A 15,735-nucleotide genomic window follows, 5' to 3' on the forward strand; every position below is an offset into this window, starting at 1 on the left:
TGTGTAGGATGGTGTTAGTTGGCACAGTCGGGGATCGCTAGTTGGCACAGTCGCGGTGGGCTGATAGACCTGTTTCTGAGCTGCATTGCTAAACTAAGCAGTTGGTGTCAGATGGGAGAGGGTGCAATCGCCTTTTGAAATGGTTAATGGTTTCTTTATTGTCACATGTATCAGGTACAGTGAAATGCATTTTTTGCATACAGCTCAGCAAAGCAGTGCAGTGACACCATGGGAACATTGCACAGGGGTATAGTGAAGGAGGGGACATTGTACATACACATGTTTAATGATTGGGGTGAGGCATGTGTTTTTGGAGTGATGGCCTATATCATAGCCTGGAGGAGGGCACAGGGAGGATGTTCACCAGTGTGGGGCTTGGGGGGGGGGGGGGGGGGGGGGGGGGGGGGGAGAGAGGCCAGACAGAGGGGCCTGTTTTCATGATTTGTGTTGGAGCCAATATCAAGGGTCTTTCAGCACTGAGAGCTAGCGCACATTCACAGTAAGGCCTGGAAGGGAGTGATCTCTGCATCACTCCTATTACTGTCCACCACTAAGGATAAATTGATGAAAGTGGGAAGGGAGTCCAGAGCCAGGGGCCACAGTTTAAGAATAAGGAGTAAGCCATTTAGAACGGAGACGAGGAAACACTTTTTCTCACAGAGAGTTGTGCATGTGTGGAATTCTCTGCTTCAGAGGGCAGTGGAGGCAGGTTCTCTGGATGCTTTCAAGAGCTGGATAAGGCTCTTAAAGATAGTGGAGTCAGGGGATATGGGGAAAAGGCAGGAACGGGGTACTGATTGTGGATCATCAGCCATGATCACATTGAATGGCGGTGCTGGCTCGAAGGGCCGAATGGCCTACTCCTGCACCTATTGTCTATTGTAGGAAGATCAGAGCAGGGCAAGATCACAAGTACCATGGTTGTAGGGTGGGGTGAGTGGGTCTGGCAGGGGCAGAACACAATGAAAGACATTGGTGATGAAGATGACATCGGAGGAAATGGAAAGTTGGCCAGTGAAACATGAAGCAAAAAGACGATGAATTAATAGTTTGGTGGGCGAGAAAATGGCTTAATGTTGTCATGGAGATCTGGTCGCTATTGATCACTATTCCTGGGCACGACGGAAAGGTGAAAGTTGACCTAATGGATTCAAGATGGTGGAGGGAAGGGTATGAGCTTGGGAAGTCAGGATGTTTGTGTGGAGGCAAGTGCAAAAACACACGAGTAATGTTATAGACTCTTCAAACAGAAGTTGTATTCCAGGCAGAATGTAAAAGAGGATTTTAGAGTTCCATGTAACAAAGGTGTACACTTCCGCTTGAGTGGGCAAACCCAATTTGCTGTAAAGGTGAGGTAGAAGGATAGGTGCAATACTTTACGATGGCTTTCCAGCTCAGTACATTGATGAACCTGCTCTGAGATTGCCTTTCTGTTGTATTGAAACTCAGAAAAATTACCACTAAAACTTATTGGTAGGTTTGGCATCAACTGGGAATTCTCTGTTGTCATCCTGGCTGCAGTCTACATCCTGCCTAATACACACATCAAGATAGTACTTGGGGAATGGGGAGTTGCGATCAACAAGTATGGAACATTGTAAGCTGATGCCTTCCGTGTCATCACTGGGAGCTTCAACCAGACGAGCCTGGTATGGTAAACTTTGTGGAAGGATATATCTAAGTTTACAACACGATCTAGATCAGTTTGGAAAGAGGGCCAAGGAATGGCAAATGGAATTTAACTCTGACAAGTGTGCAGTATGCCAAACCAGGGCGGGGTTTACATAGTAAACTAGACCAAGTGGGACCCGTTAGGTCCCAGCTTCACACGAGAGGGCTGGTCCCCCAATGCAATATTCCACCAATTCTAATATACACACACAGACTTACACACACCCTCACTCACATACATTCACTCACACACACATACACATTCACACAAACTCTCACACATACACACTCATACATACTCAAACCATATATATGACAGTAAACTTTCTTGAATCTACTCACATGGCTCAGTGCAGCCTCTCCACTGTGGGGCTTCTGCAGTCAGCGGCACTTCCGCAATTAGCGCGACCTCTGCACTCATCGGAAATTAAGCAATCAGCACGACCTGTCCACTAAGCGGAAGTCACGAAATGAGCGGGACTTTTGGACTAAACACCGTCGGACCTAATAAAGCATTTATTCCTTCCAAACACAGTCGGACCTAATAAAGCATTTATTCCTTCCTAACACAGTCGGACCTAATAAAGCATTGCATTTTCAAGCACAGGCAGGGCAGCAGGCCAAACAACTCATGGCATTGTTATTTCATTTTCAATTAAGCATTGCACTTTAAAGCACAGGCAGGTTAGCAGGCCAAACAACTCTTGGCATTATCATTAAGGGCTAACAAATGATTTATTGCAAGTACATTGCAGACTCACAGTTCAGTTGATTCACAGCTTAGAATTACAGTCATGGCCTCTCCATCGCGATCTTGCAGAGTGATTGACTCACGTCCAGGAATCCGGGGTTTTATAGTCCTCCCCCCCCACCACCCCCGGAAGGGGCATTACCTTCAGAGCGGCAATTGATAGGCGAGAGGACCAATCAGCTGATCTCAAGGTTTTTTTAAACACTCATAACTTTTGTATTTATTATCGATGGGAAAAGTCCTCGGGCTGTCTCAGCGGAGGAGGACAGTGAGTAAGATGGCCACAAATCACAGCGATACAGGGTAACATATTTTCAAAAATAAATATACAGCGCAGACAGGAAGTGGTCAAGATAAGACATTTAATTATATAGATGATAGAGGCTTGGAATGTTGCAGAACAAAGAGATTTGTGAGTACAGGCGCATGGTTCCCTAAAGGTGATATGTCAGGGAGACAGTGCGGTGAATAAGACATTTCTATACATCACCGTCTATATCTCGTTTCCCTTTCGCCTGACTCTCAGTCTGAAGAAGGGTCTCGACTCGAAATGTCAACTATTCCTTTTTTCCAGAGATGCTGCCTGACCGCCTGAGTTACGCCGTTTTTTGTGTCTAAGGAATTCGGCCTGCTTGGCATCGTTGGGGAGGGTATGGAGAAAAAATGTTTGAACATCATGATGTGGCTGTAAAAATTATTGGTGAGGCAACACAGGGTACGTGTACAGTTCCAGTCATCCAACAGTTACGGAGGATGCCATTATGTTTGAAAGGATTCAAAAGAGATTCACAAGGATGTTACCAGGGCATGTGGGCTTGAGTTATAGGGAGGGTAGATAAGCTAGGACTTATTTCTCATGAGTGAAGGAAGCTGAGGGATGACCTTGTTGATGTGTACAAGATCATGGCGGTCATGGATAAAGTGAACAATCACAGTCTTTTTCACGAGGAAGAGGTTTCTAAAATTAGAGGGTATAGGCTTGTTAAGATGAAGGAGGAATCTCAGGGACAACCTTTTCACTCGAGTGTTGTTCTCATTTGGAATTAGCTGGCAGAGGAACATGCAAGAGGATACAATTATGAATTGTAAAAGATATTTGTCGGCTGTATGGATAAGAAGTGGTCAGAGGACTATGGGCCGATGCAGGCAAATGGGACCAGCCCTATATGTGCCAACTTCATCGGCATGGCCAAGGTGGGCTGAAGGGCCTGTTTCTGTGCTCTATGACAAGTTTTATTTTGTCTATCCCTCTCATTTTAAAATGATGAGAGGGATAGACAGATTTGATGTGGACAAGCTTTTCCCTTTGAGAATAGGGAAGATTCAAACAAGAGGACATGACTTCAGAATTAAGGGACAGAAGTTTAGGGGTAACTTCTTTACTCAGAGAGTGGTAGTGGTGTGGAATGAGCTTCCAGTGGAAGTGATGTCGGCAGGTTCGTTGGTATCATTTAAAATTAAATTGGATAGGCATATAGATGAGAAGGGAATGGAGGGTTATGGTATGAGTGCAGGCAGGTGGGACTAAGGGAAAAAAGTTGTTCGGCACGGACTTGTAGGGCCGAGATAGCCCGTTTCCGTGCTGTAATTGTTATATGGTTGTGGAAATGTAAAAAACAACTCGGGAAAATTGTCCAATGTTGGTTAATGCAGCACCTGAAGATAGTGTTAGATTTGAAAGGATTTTGGATGTCAGAGTGGTGATGTCTGATTGATGGGAACATCTAAAAATTCAGCAAGAATGAACAGGAATATGAAGCTAATTTGTAAAAGTTGAGATGGATGATAAAAAGGATCAGTAAAGTATCTGTTTTATGAGCAGATGGTACGGGAATAGGGATATGAAAATAAATTAAATATAGACCTTCGAGACACTTTAAGATACAGCCCAGAAACAGACCCTTCAGCCCACCAAGTCACAAGCATTAAACACCCATTTATACACATCCAGCATTAATTCCCTTTTATTATACATACATTCCCATCAACTCTCCCCAGATTCTAACGCTCACCTACGCACTAGGGACAATTTACACAGCCAATTAACCCACCAACCTGCATGTCTTGAGGATGTAGGAGAAAACCTACATGGTCTCAGGGATACAAGGTACACAAAAACGCTGGAGAAACTCAGCGGGTGCAGCAGCATGTATGGAGCGAAGGAAATAGGCAACGTTTCGGGCCAAAACCCTTCTTCAGACCTGGTCTCAGGGATGATGTGCAGACTCCATGCAGATAGCACCTGGTGTCTCCGGAGCTGTAATGCAGCTGCTCTACCAACTGTGCCACTATATCACCCTGTGCTATCCAACTTCATAACAGAAGTTGCTGAAACATTCAGATAATCGAGCTCCGAGGGAAATGATATATGGTTTCTTAAATTAGTATTAATATTAAAAATAATACTGGAGATGTTATTGGGTGGAAACATGTCAGTGCCCTGAGCGTGTTTGTTGACAACGTAGGAGTTCGAACGTTGGTGGAGGCTGTTGTTTTTTGTACTGTACATGGGCCATCGGTGCATCAGGTGAGTGTTTTCTTTCTCAATGAGATCCAGTTAGAACCATCTCTCTCTACTCAAGCCCTGTCTTGTCTCTTCATGTTTGACTGAGTCCCATTAAACAAGCAATTAGTTAATCTAATACCACCGCCCATTCAGAATTCAGTCATAATGCTGTGCTTTTACTAATAACTTATTTTCTGTCACCTGCTAGCATCTTTACTGCCAACAGTGGCAACTGCTCTTCATGTATAAAGCCCAGGATGCCAATGCAGCTGGGCTGTCACTTGCAGAGATTCCTGTTGGGCTCCTTTGACCCAGCCACTTCACTTTAGGACTGTACCACTGTCTCATTGCCTGTCCTGGTTTACCGTCCCACACATTACACTCCATTTGTCCGGCACACATTTAACCACCACACCAGCCAGTTTAGATCCTCTTGATGTCACCATCCCTGTTTACTACAACTTTGCATTATCTGCCGATATTGAGATTGTGCCCCATACTCCCAAGTCAACGTAATTAACGCACATCCATCTATTTTTCTACAGTGTAGTGTCATTACCACTTCTTGTCCAGAGCCTGATTTCACAGCCATGCTACTGCAGTCTCCTTTCTTGCCTTCAGGTTTGCTGGCAAGTCTATCTAGTATTTTCTCCCAACCTAACAGAGATGGACAGCATCTCTCAACAGATCTCCATCAGTGAAGTAGAGTTTTGTGCGCTATCTTGGATCTATACCTGCTCAGATTATTTTATTTTTCGTTGCAATCTCTCCACTACTGACGTTAAAGAAACCCATCCTTGTCCGCTGCTTAGAGGCTGGGATTACTGATTCAACCTCAACACCATGGCTTACCCACCCTGCTCTCACCCTCTAACCTTGCCTCCTCTAAAACCTAGCTCTCCACTCACTTCACACTAATCCCAGTGTAATCAATAAACCCACAGACAATGGCGGAGCTGTTGTGGTCTGGTGGACTGACCACTCTCTTGCAGAGATGTGCATCAGCTGCTGATCAAGTCCTCACACCCAACCCTTAGATAATGGCCCCACCAACAGACTCATTACATCTGTAGATCTACCATCCCCAGCCTCCAACCTCAGTGTCCCAACTCCACATGGATATTAACCATGCCTTGGAATATTCTATTGAAATTTGCCCCCTCTGGTAAATTGGATTGTAATATTGAAAATCCACACCAGTGGACAGCTCCCAATGCAAGCACTCCTCTGTTGTGCAGTTCCTTGTTTCCCTGTGAACTTTAGTCAGCATGTTCCCTTTTCTGGACTTGCTTTACCCTCTGGCCTTTTGCCATGGGGCTCTAGGCACTGGATGCCCGACCTTCATCCTCAGTCCTGATCATTCAGTTCCTCAACCATCTCCTTATATCCAGTTATCATGGGTGACTTTAATCTACATATAGATTGGGCCAACCAAATTGGTCGCCGTGCTGAGGAGGATTTCCTGGAATGTATATGGGATGTCAATGTGTAGAAGAACCGACTAGAGGACAGGACATCCTAGACTGGGTATTGTGCAAAGAGGAAGGATTAGTTAGCGATCTTGTTGTGCAAAGCCCCTTGGACAACAGTGACCATAATTTAGTGGAATTCTGCATTAGGAATGGAAAGTGACACGGTTAATTCAGAGACTAGGGTCCTGAACTTAAAAAAAAGGAGATTTTGAACGTATGAGATGGGAATTGGCTAGGATAGACTGGCAAATTATACTTAAAGGGTTGACGGTGGAGATGCAATGGCAAAGATTTAAAGATCGCATGGATGAACTCCAAAAATTATTCATCCCCCCGGTTGGCGAAAAAATAAAATGGGGAAGGCGGCTCAAACTGTGGTTAACGAGGGAAATCAAGGATAGTGTTAAATCCAAGGAAGAGGCACATAAATTGGCCAGCAGAAGCAGCAAACCGGAGGACTGGGAGAAATTTAGAACTCAACAGAGGAGGACAAAGGGGTTAATTAAGAGTGTGGGTGGGGTGGGGGGGGAGCATGAACAAATGCTTGCAGAGAATATAAAAACTTGACTAAAAGCTTCTTTAGATATGTAAAAAGCAAAAGATTTGTGAAAACAAATGTAGGTCCCTTTATAATGGGAAACAAGGAAATGGCAGAACAGTTAAATGAGTACTTTGGTTCTTTCACAAAGGAAGACACAAACAATCTCCCAGAAATACATGGGGACCGAGGATCTAGTGGAAGGGCGGAACTGAAGGGAATCCACATTAATCAGGAAATGGTGTTAGGTAAACTGTTGGGACTGAAGGGAGATAAATCCCCAGGGCCTGATGGGCTGCATCACAGAGTACTCAAGGAGGTGGCCCTAAAAATCGTGGATGCATTGGTGATCATTTTCCAATGTTCTCTCGACTCTGGATCAGTTCCTGTGGACTGGAGGGAAGCCAATGTAACCCCGCATTTTAAAGAAAAGAGGGAGAGAGAAAACGGGGAATTATAGACTAGTTAGCCTGACCGGTAGTGGGGAAGATGCCCGAGTTGATTGTTAAAAGATGTTATAGCAGCACATTTGGAAAACAGTGAAAGGATCGGTCAAAGTCAGCATGGATTCTTCTGGAATTTTTTGAGGATGTAACAAGTAGAATGGACAAGGGAGAGCCAGTGGATGTGGTGTATCTGGACTTTCAAAAAGCTTTTGACAAGGTCCCACACAAGAAATTAGTGTTCAAAATTAGAGCACATGGTATTGGGGGTAGGGTATTGGCATGAATAGAGAACTGGTTGGCAGGCAGAAAGCAAAGAGTAGGAATTAACGGGTTCTTTTCAGAATGGCAGGCAGTGACTAGTGGGGTGCCGCAAGGCTCTGTGCTGGGACCCGTTATTTACAATATATATTAACGATTTAGACGAGGGATTTAAACGTGACATCTCCAAGTTTGCGGATGACACAAAGCTGGGTGGCAGTGTGAGCTGTGATGAGGATGCGATGAGGCTGCAGGGTGACTTGGATAGGTTGGGTGAGTGGGCAGATGCAGTGTAATGTGGATAAATGTGAGGTTATTCACGTTGGTGGCAAGAACAGGAAGGCAGATTATCTAAATGGTGTCTGATGAGAAAAAGGAGAGGTGCAACGAGACCTGGGTGTACTTGTACACCAGTCACTGACAGTAAGCATGCAGGTACAGCAGGCAGTGAAGAAAGCTAATGGCATGTTGGCCTTCATAGCAAGAGGATTTGAGTTTTGGAGCAAGGAGGTCCTGCTGGTGAGACCACACCTGGAGTATTGTGTGCAGTTTTGGTCTCTTAATTTGAGGAAGGCCATTCTTGCTATTGAGGGAGTACAGCGTAGGTTCACCAGGTTAATACCAGGGATGACGGGACTGACATATGAGGAAAGATTGGAAAGACTGGGCTCGTATTCACTGGAATTTAAAAGGATGAGGGGGATCTTATAGAAACAGATACAATTATAAAAGGACTAGACAAGCTACATAGATGCAGGAAAAATGTTCCCGATGTTGGGGGAGTCCAGAACCAGGGGTTACAGTTTAAGTATAAGGGGTAGGCAATTTAGGACTGAGATGGGAAAAGGTTTATCACCCAGAGTTGTGAACCTTTGGAATTTAGCTTGGGACGAAAGGAATTAAGGGATATGGGGAAAAAGCAGGAACGGGGTACTGATTTTAGATGATGTGCCATGATCATATTAGATGGTGGTACTGGCTCAAAGGGCCAAATGGCCTACTCCTGCACCTATTCTTCTATGTTTCTATGCAGCGTGCCCCCCTCTTTGCTCCATCACTGTCAAAATCAGGGGAAAACTTTGTCTGTGCAAAGCTGGCATTGGTACATTCACATATGCGATTCTAGCTCAAATGTGTGATGTTTTGCTGACACTGGTGTTGAGATTGGGGTGGATTTGCTGAATAATTCACCAGTGTTCTTATCCAGCCTGTGCTTCCCTGGAACTCTGCCCGAACAGCGGAGAGAGGGTTGTCCTGGATCATGCGAGCGTCAGTGCCGGGTGGCGAATGTCCTTCCTTTTAGTCTAAAGCTGACTCCGTTTGACAGATCTGCGGCGGATGACGGCAGGCTTCATCGGAATGGCTGTGTCCATCATCCTCTTCGGCTGGATCATCGGCACCCTGGGCTGCTGCAAGGACCACGACCTGATGCAGTACGTGGCTGGCCTGTTGTTCCTCATGGGAGGTGAGAAGATCGGTCTCCGCACTGTGAGTTCAGGCCAATGACTCGGGGCGTGGAGAGCTCACCGCTGGTACAATCCCTGGCAAACTGAGAGAGATATCCATGCACTGACTACAGGGAGTCCCATCCGACCTCTTGGGGAGATATATGAACACTGGTTCCTGTCTCGCTCCCTCCAGGGAGGTATCCACTGGACCTCAGTCCCTCTTTCTCTCTCGGGACAATACTGGCATTTGATTGATCTATATCTCATTCTGGGATGACTAGCAGCGTTTCAGACTAACCTGTTGTAGAGGTTGTTGTCACTGAAGTATTATTAATGTACTTAGTCACACACCCACACACCCAGCACACACACAGGAATTTAACCAACAGAATTTTACAATGAGTGGCAGCACAAGATGTCAGGGCAGGTAACCAACTGGGGTTTTAAAGAACATGTGGAACTGCAGATGCTGGAGTCATGGAATCTGGAGCCATGGACCAAACTACTGGGGGAACTCAGGGGGCCAGGCATCGCTGGAGGCAGAGGAATGGTCAATGTTTCGGCTTGAGACTCTCATCTGTAGTGAGAGTGTAGACGGGAGATAGTGGTAACAGAGGTGAGGATGGGGGGGGGGGGGGGGGGGGGGGGGGGGGGGGGGGGGGGGGGGAGGCAGGAGCTAGCAAGCGATAGGTGGAATTAGGGGATGATGGGCAGGTGAGGAAGGTGAAGTGTTCGTGGAAAACAGCAGGTGGGTGATGGGTTAGGACAGGCTAGGAAAAAAAAGAGGAAGACGAGGAGGGGTTAGAAACAGAGACAGAATGTGATAAGTGGGGGCATGCAATTTTAGGGCACACCTTCACCGTAGAAAGTGGGGCAGAGACCTCAAAAGCTTTAGAGAAGGAATTCCAGAGATCAGGAACGCAGCAATGCTTCCAGGGGTGGGAATTAAAATGTGCTGCTCAAGGAGTGCAGTTACCTTGGGGGTCAGAGGAGATTCCACAAATAAAATTAGGGGCCATGAAAACGTTTAACTTACAAGAAAACACAGAAAGGCCAATTAGCGTGGTGGTGTCTCCTGGAGAGGAACTGCACCAGTCCGTTTCTCCTTCTCCACGTCAACCAGCATAATCTCCCTTGCACGTCCTTCGACTGCCCTTGATTCTCCTGCTACCCATCTTCACTGAAGAGATCGTAGAGGCTAGTTAACCCATATTTCCCTGGGATGTGGGGGCAGGGGCTATTGTGCCAAGGAGAATGTACAAACTACACGTTTCTCATTGTTGCTAAGGAGAATGTACAAGTGTAAAAAGTCATAAGAAGAATAGATCAGGTAGATGCACAGAGTCTCTTGCCCAGAGTAGGTGAATCAAGGACCAGAGGACATAGGTTTTAGGTGAAGAGGAAAAGATTTAATAGGAATCCGAGGGGTAACCTTTTCACGCAAAGGGTGGTGGGTGTATGGAACAAGCTGCCAGAGGAGGTAGTTGAGGCTGGGACTATCCCAACATTTAAGAAACAGTTAGACAGGTACATGCATAGGACGGGTTTGGAGGGATATGGACCAAACACAGAGAGATGGGATTGGTGTAGTTGGGACATGTTGGCCAGTGTGGTCAAGTTGGGCCGAAGGGCCTGTTTCCACGCTGTATCACTCTATGACTCTACAGTCTACACTCGAGGTCAAGGATTGGTAAATTGGAAATAAAGGTAGGGACAGTTATGAGTTTAGGGAGATTTTGGGGGGGGGGGGGGGGCGGCTTTGTATGCTGAAATGCATTAGATGAGTTAAGTGCAGAGCTGCCTGGAGGGCAGAGGAAAATGCGATCTACGGTGGGGGGGGGGGGGGAGGGGGTCAAGCTATCAGAGTGGTTCTACTGGTGGGAGGCGAGCAGTCTGACGGTGCCAGAGTCGGTGGAAGTGATCGGGCTGGAGTGCGGATAATAAATGGAGTTTGAAGGGGAGGGTGGAAGGAGGAGGTGCAACTGCTTGAGAAAGAGTGACTCTCTTTGCTTTCTGCCCCGCCAGGAACCTGCTGCATCATCTCCCTCTGCACCTGTGTGGCCGGCATTAACTTCGAACTCTCCCGTTTTCCGCGCCACATGTACGGCCTGCCCGAGGACATCAGCCACGGCTACGGCTGGTCCATGTTCTGCGCCTGGGGCGGGCTGGGCCTCACGCTGCTGGCCGGGTTCCTGTGTACGCTGGCCCCGTCCCTCAGCACGCCGCACACGACCGTACACAAGCCGCGGGTGGAGAACGGCACTATGTGACCGAGGGAGCTGGGCCTCGGGCGGCCTGGTGAGAAACGTTTCAATACTTCCACGCTGTTTTATTGAATGTAATTTAGTAGAATTACTTGTGATAAGGAGCATTAAAATCTCTAAGAAAACATCTTTCATTAATGCCTTGAAACCCTCGCCCTGCATTGAGGGTGTACAGTTTTGATACAACTCACCCGCGTCAGAGTCCCGGGCTCTCAGACAAGTGGCGCCTCCCTCCCGCCTGGAGGGGCGGTACGTCTGCGATCCGCCCGGTCTCGTGTTTTGTAATGCGGCCGTGACCGAATTGAACCACAACTGCATTAATTTGTACAAAGACAGAAATATCTTTTTCCCGCTGTACAGAATTCCGCCGCTGTAAATTGCACCGCGTTTGTTTGTTTGTTTGTTTGATCTTGCTGTAAATTGCACCGTTTTTGTCTTTCTTTTTGGTTGGATCCGATCAGTTGGAAATGCATTTTTGTAAATAAAAACACGTTGGAGATGAAAATGAAACGATTTGCAGAAGTTGGAGGCGCTGCGCACTGTGCGGCCTCTCGTCCACTCTCCACACACACTAGGGCGCCAGTGCTGGAGTACGGCGAGGACAGTCCATGGTCACCTGTGGGCTGGTGACAGCGTGGGGTAGACGGGGCCAGCGGGGAGAGAGAACAGGCTGACTGGGGCCAGGGAAAATCCAACCTTAGCCCACTCATGTTATCCAAGAGAAACTGCTGACACTTAAACTACCTGCTACCCACATATCTTGCACACATCCAACAGCCCAGGCAAATGTGTAGACTAACAAACATGTCCAACCATTTGAAACCGATAAAATAGAGCATTGGCAGTCAAAATAAGCTATCATTCATTAAATCTTTTAGCTGGTTGAAAAATTCACATGCATTTGCTCTGGTAAAATAGCAAGACCGCTAATTATGTGATGGTCACTGCTATTTACTGGAGAGAAGGAATGGGCGACATTTCGGGTCGAGACCCTTCTTGAGACTGATCAGTCGTCTGAAGAAGGGTCTCGACCAGAAACGTCCCATTCCTTCTCTCCAGAGATGCTGCCTGTCCCGCTGAGTTACTACAGCATTTTGTGTCTACCAGCATCTGCAGTTCTTTCCTACACTGCTATTTACTCCTCTGTTCTGTATCTGGTACCTGCCCTGTGAGATCTACTTGCAGGATCTGTGAAGGTTCCTGCCTAAGTCACTGGTAGCAAGGCCAATTAGTCTGCATATCAATGTACTGAGAGGCGAAGTTCTATCCAACCCCTGCCCCCCATTTAAATGTCATTGAACAATGCTCATCAGCAGTAAGGGCTGCAGAGGAAGGATTGGGTATGGTAACTTGGGGTTCTGGATGGGGTAAGGTTGGAGGCCCCAGAGTAGTTGGAAATGATAACATTGGAACTTAAGGAGAAGGGAATGAGTTGGGAATTGGGGGTTGGAAATGTGTAACAGGTTCTGAGGGGGATGATTATTGGGAAGGGTCTGAGGGGGATAGGGTGGGGTTGTATAACATTGGGTTCTGTGGGGGTGGGAATGGGTGAGGTTAGCGGTTGCAGGGAAGGAGGTTCAAAAAATAATGAGGGGCTAATGGGATGGGATGCAAGGGAGGGAACTGGAATATGGAATTTGGAGTCGGGGCAGAAGCACTGGGGTTAGGGCGGGAGGGAGTAATATTTGGGGCCATAGGAAGGGTTTAAAATGGGTAAAAGTGGGGGTGGGTGAGGGGATGGAATAGGTAACATTGGGGGTTATGTCACTGACCAGCTGTATAATTTTCAGTGGGTGCACGTTGAAGGCAATAGACTATAACACATTTCCTGAATCATGTCAGTTCTTCCATTCCATCCAACCACTTTTTAAAAATGAATGACCAGAGGTCAGTGGCTGCCCACAAAACTGGGCCAACAACTCCTCCATGTAACAGAGGAGGTAATGCAGGTAAAGAGAGACATCGCAAGTGAACCCTGGGAGAGGCTATCTATCTAATTGTTTGCTGTGCCCTAGCCTTCACACGACCCAGGTCAAATTAAAGTGGTTGGCCCTTTACTCCAAACCCTTGCCTGCTTCACATATTCTGTGGTAGCTCAGCTCCACCAACCTTCCCCTTATCAATAACTCAAGTTTCTTCACACCTCACCCTGGACAAAAGAAGGTTTCTCAGTCGCTGATTCAACCCTTCCTCTACTCCCTCTCCTGCCTCAAGTTGGCAGGTTTTGACTTTAGTCACCAGACTTGCTGGCCCCTCCATCTACTGCGCTTTGTTCATAGTGCCACGTCATTTCTCGAGGAAGCATGCAGCTCTGGATGTGCAAGTCTGTGTACTGTATTCAACTCAGTGCAGTGCTACCTGTGTTTGGTGCAATGTAAAATATTGTGATGTCCATTTAGATGTATTGTTTCCATGGATTGAGCAAGAAAGGAAATGATCTTATTGGTGGGTGGGGGGTGTTTGAAATTGTAATATACACATTGAACATTCAGTTGGTCAATAATAAAAACAAATTACTACAAGATAGTATTTTGTAGCTTCATTCTAGTTACAAATGTGGCTGTGTTCATTCTTTGGGCTGGATGGAGTGCTCTCTCATCCATGATAGTGCAGGTCTCAGCACTGCGTTCATGGTTACTGCAGGCCCACACTGGGCACAATGACCCGAACCAAGCGGGCAGACTCAAGAGGGGAACAGAGATTAAAGGCACACAAAATGGAAACAGCCTTCAGCCCACTGGGTACGTGTCAAACTATCCATTTACATAACCCGACCCCACAGCCTTCTCACCACAATCCCATCAACCTCGCCCTCAAGTCTATCAATTACCCATGCTCTCAAGGCAAGTCACAGTAGCCGCAGCAGTCGGGAATGCGGGAGGTCACTGGAGCATCCAGGAGAAACCCACACGGTCGCAGGAAAAACATGCAGACTCCACACAGACAGCACCTAAAATCAAGATTAAACTGGGTCACTGAAGCAGACTAATAGATATTGAAAAGCAGGGGTAAGGGTGGCAGGATGTTAAGAGGTTGCCGATTGAGCTGTTAACTCTGGAAAGGGTACAGGGAGTTTAGGGGAGTTATGGAAAAAGCAGCACCAGATTATACGATGGGACAATGTTTAAGATGGGCAGTGGAGCACTGAACCATAGACGATGACTGGGAGTGGGACAATGGGTGGCTGAGAAAGAAAGAGCAGTGGAATGTACACAGGAGCCTGGGTTACAGCATAAACAGTAAAGCTGGAACAGCTGTGGCAGCCTACTCAAAAATGGCATCATACCAACTGACAGACAAGCTACTGTTATGTAGTTTAGTAGAATTTTATGTATTTTATGGAATAAAATCTGAATCAGAATATACAGATTCTGAGCTCACGGTCAAGCAATGAATTCTGTACTGAGTCCGAATGGGTGCAAACATGACCCTGGCCGCCTTGTGCTGGGAATACAGGTACTACCCTACTCCCAGATCTCACACACCTATATCGCCAACAAGCCAATACCAAGGCATTCAGCAGCAGGGAGCACCTGCAGTGAGATCAGAGAATTAGCAAGTGCCACTGAAAGTGTTTACCAAAGACCAGTGTTTCTGTGTGTGCTTTAACACTGTCTAAAACTGAAAACATTCCTGTTAAATCACACCACACACCTTGGTTTATATTATTACACCCCATCAGGTTTTTGCAATGACACTCCTGTCACTAACAGCTTTAAAATAATCTTACAACTCAGGCTGTTCAGCCCATCATATCCTGCCTGGTCTTTTTCTTCTCCCAGGCTCTGGGTAGTTTTCCCCAAAGTCCTGCGAGCTGCTGCTGTACAGGTGGAAATAGTAGTAAAGCCCCTGTAACCATCCCTCCCCCGACTCAAACCCCAGACGGTCAATGGTTGCAGAAAAATGCATTGCCTCCATGAGTGAGGCCGAAATATCATCTAAGCAGCAGAGATAAGAGAGAACACAGTGGAGGCAAGGTGAAACAGAGGTCTTGTCAATACATCTTGGAAAGGCCTAAAAGGACAGTAATAATACATGGGGAACGGGGTTTCAAATACCTCAGAACAAACTGGCCAGAAGAGGTAGGTATAGGACACAGAACTCCCATAGTGTGCAGTGAATCCCATAGTGTGCAGGCACAAAAAGCAGAGAACATTAAAGTACTAGACTATTTAGACTACAATGATCATGGCATGTCACAAGACAATGACTGATGAAAGTAGACAGATGACAAAATTAAGGTAGACTGAAGTGTCAACCCTGACGGGCTAAGAAATGTCTTGGAAAATAAAACACAAATGGCAAGCAATGATACAGAACAGCAGAGGGGAAAAATGTTTAATCAAAATCAAGATAAAACCAAGAGAAAATTGAAGTCCAG

At 46.5% G+C, this 15,735-nt stretch overlaps 1 protein-coding gene across 1 annotated transcript in view; it reads left to right on the forward strand.

The window, feature by feature from the left end:
- The window catches only part of tmem276b (transmembrane protein 276b), a 33,814-nt gene extending 21,707 nt beyond the window's left edge, over positions 1-12,107 (forward strand). Inside the window, exons 3-4 of the mRNA XM_055649847.1 lie at positions 8,970-9,107; positions 11,116-12,107. Coding sequence (XP_055505822.1) covers positions 8,970-9,107; positions 11,116-11,360 — 383 coding nt within the window. The 3' untranslated portion in view covers positions 11,361-12,107. The remainder of the gene's footprint in view (positions 1-8,969; positions 9,108-11,115) is intronic.
- The last annotated feature ends 3,628 nt before the right edge of the window (positions 12,108-15,735 follow it).

This window comes from Leucoraja erinacea, chromosome 18, assembly GCF_028641065.1.
Source record: "Leucoraja erinacea ecotype New England chromosome 18, Leri_hhj_1, whole genome shotgun sequence".
NCBI classification, from domain to species: domain Eukaryota; kingdom Metazoa; phylum Chordata; class Chondrichthyes; order Rajiformes; family Rajidae; genus Leucoraja; species Leucoraja erinaceus.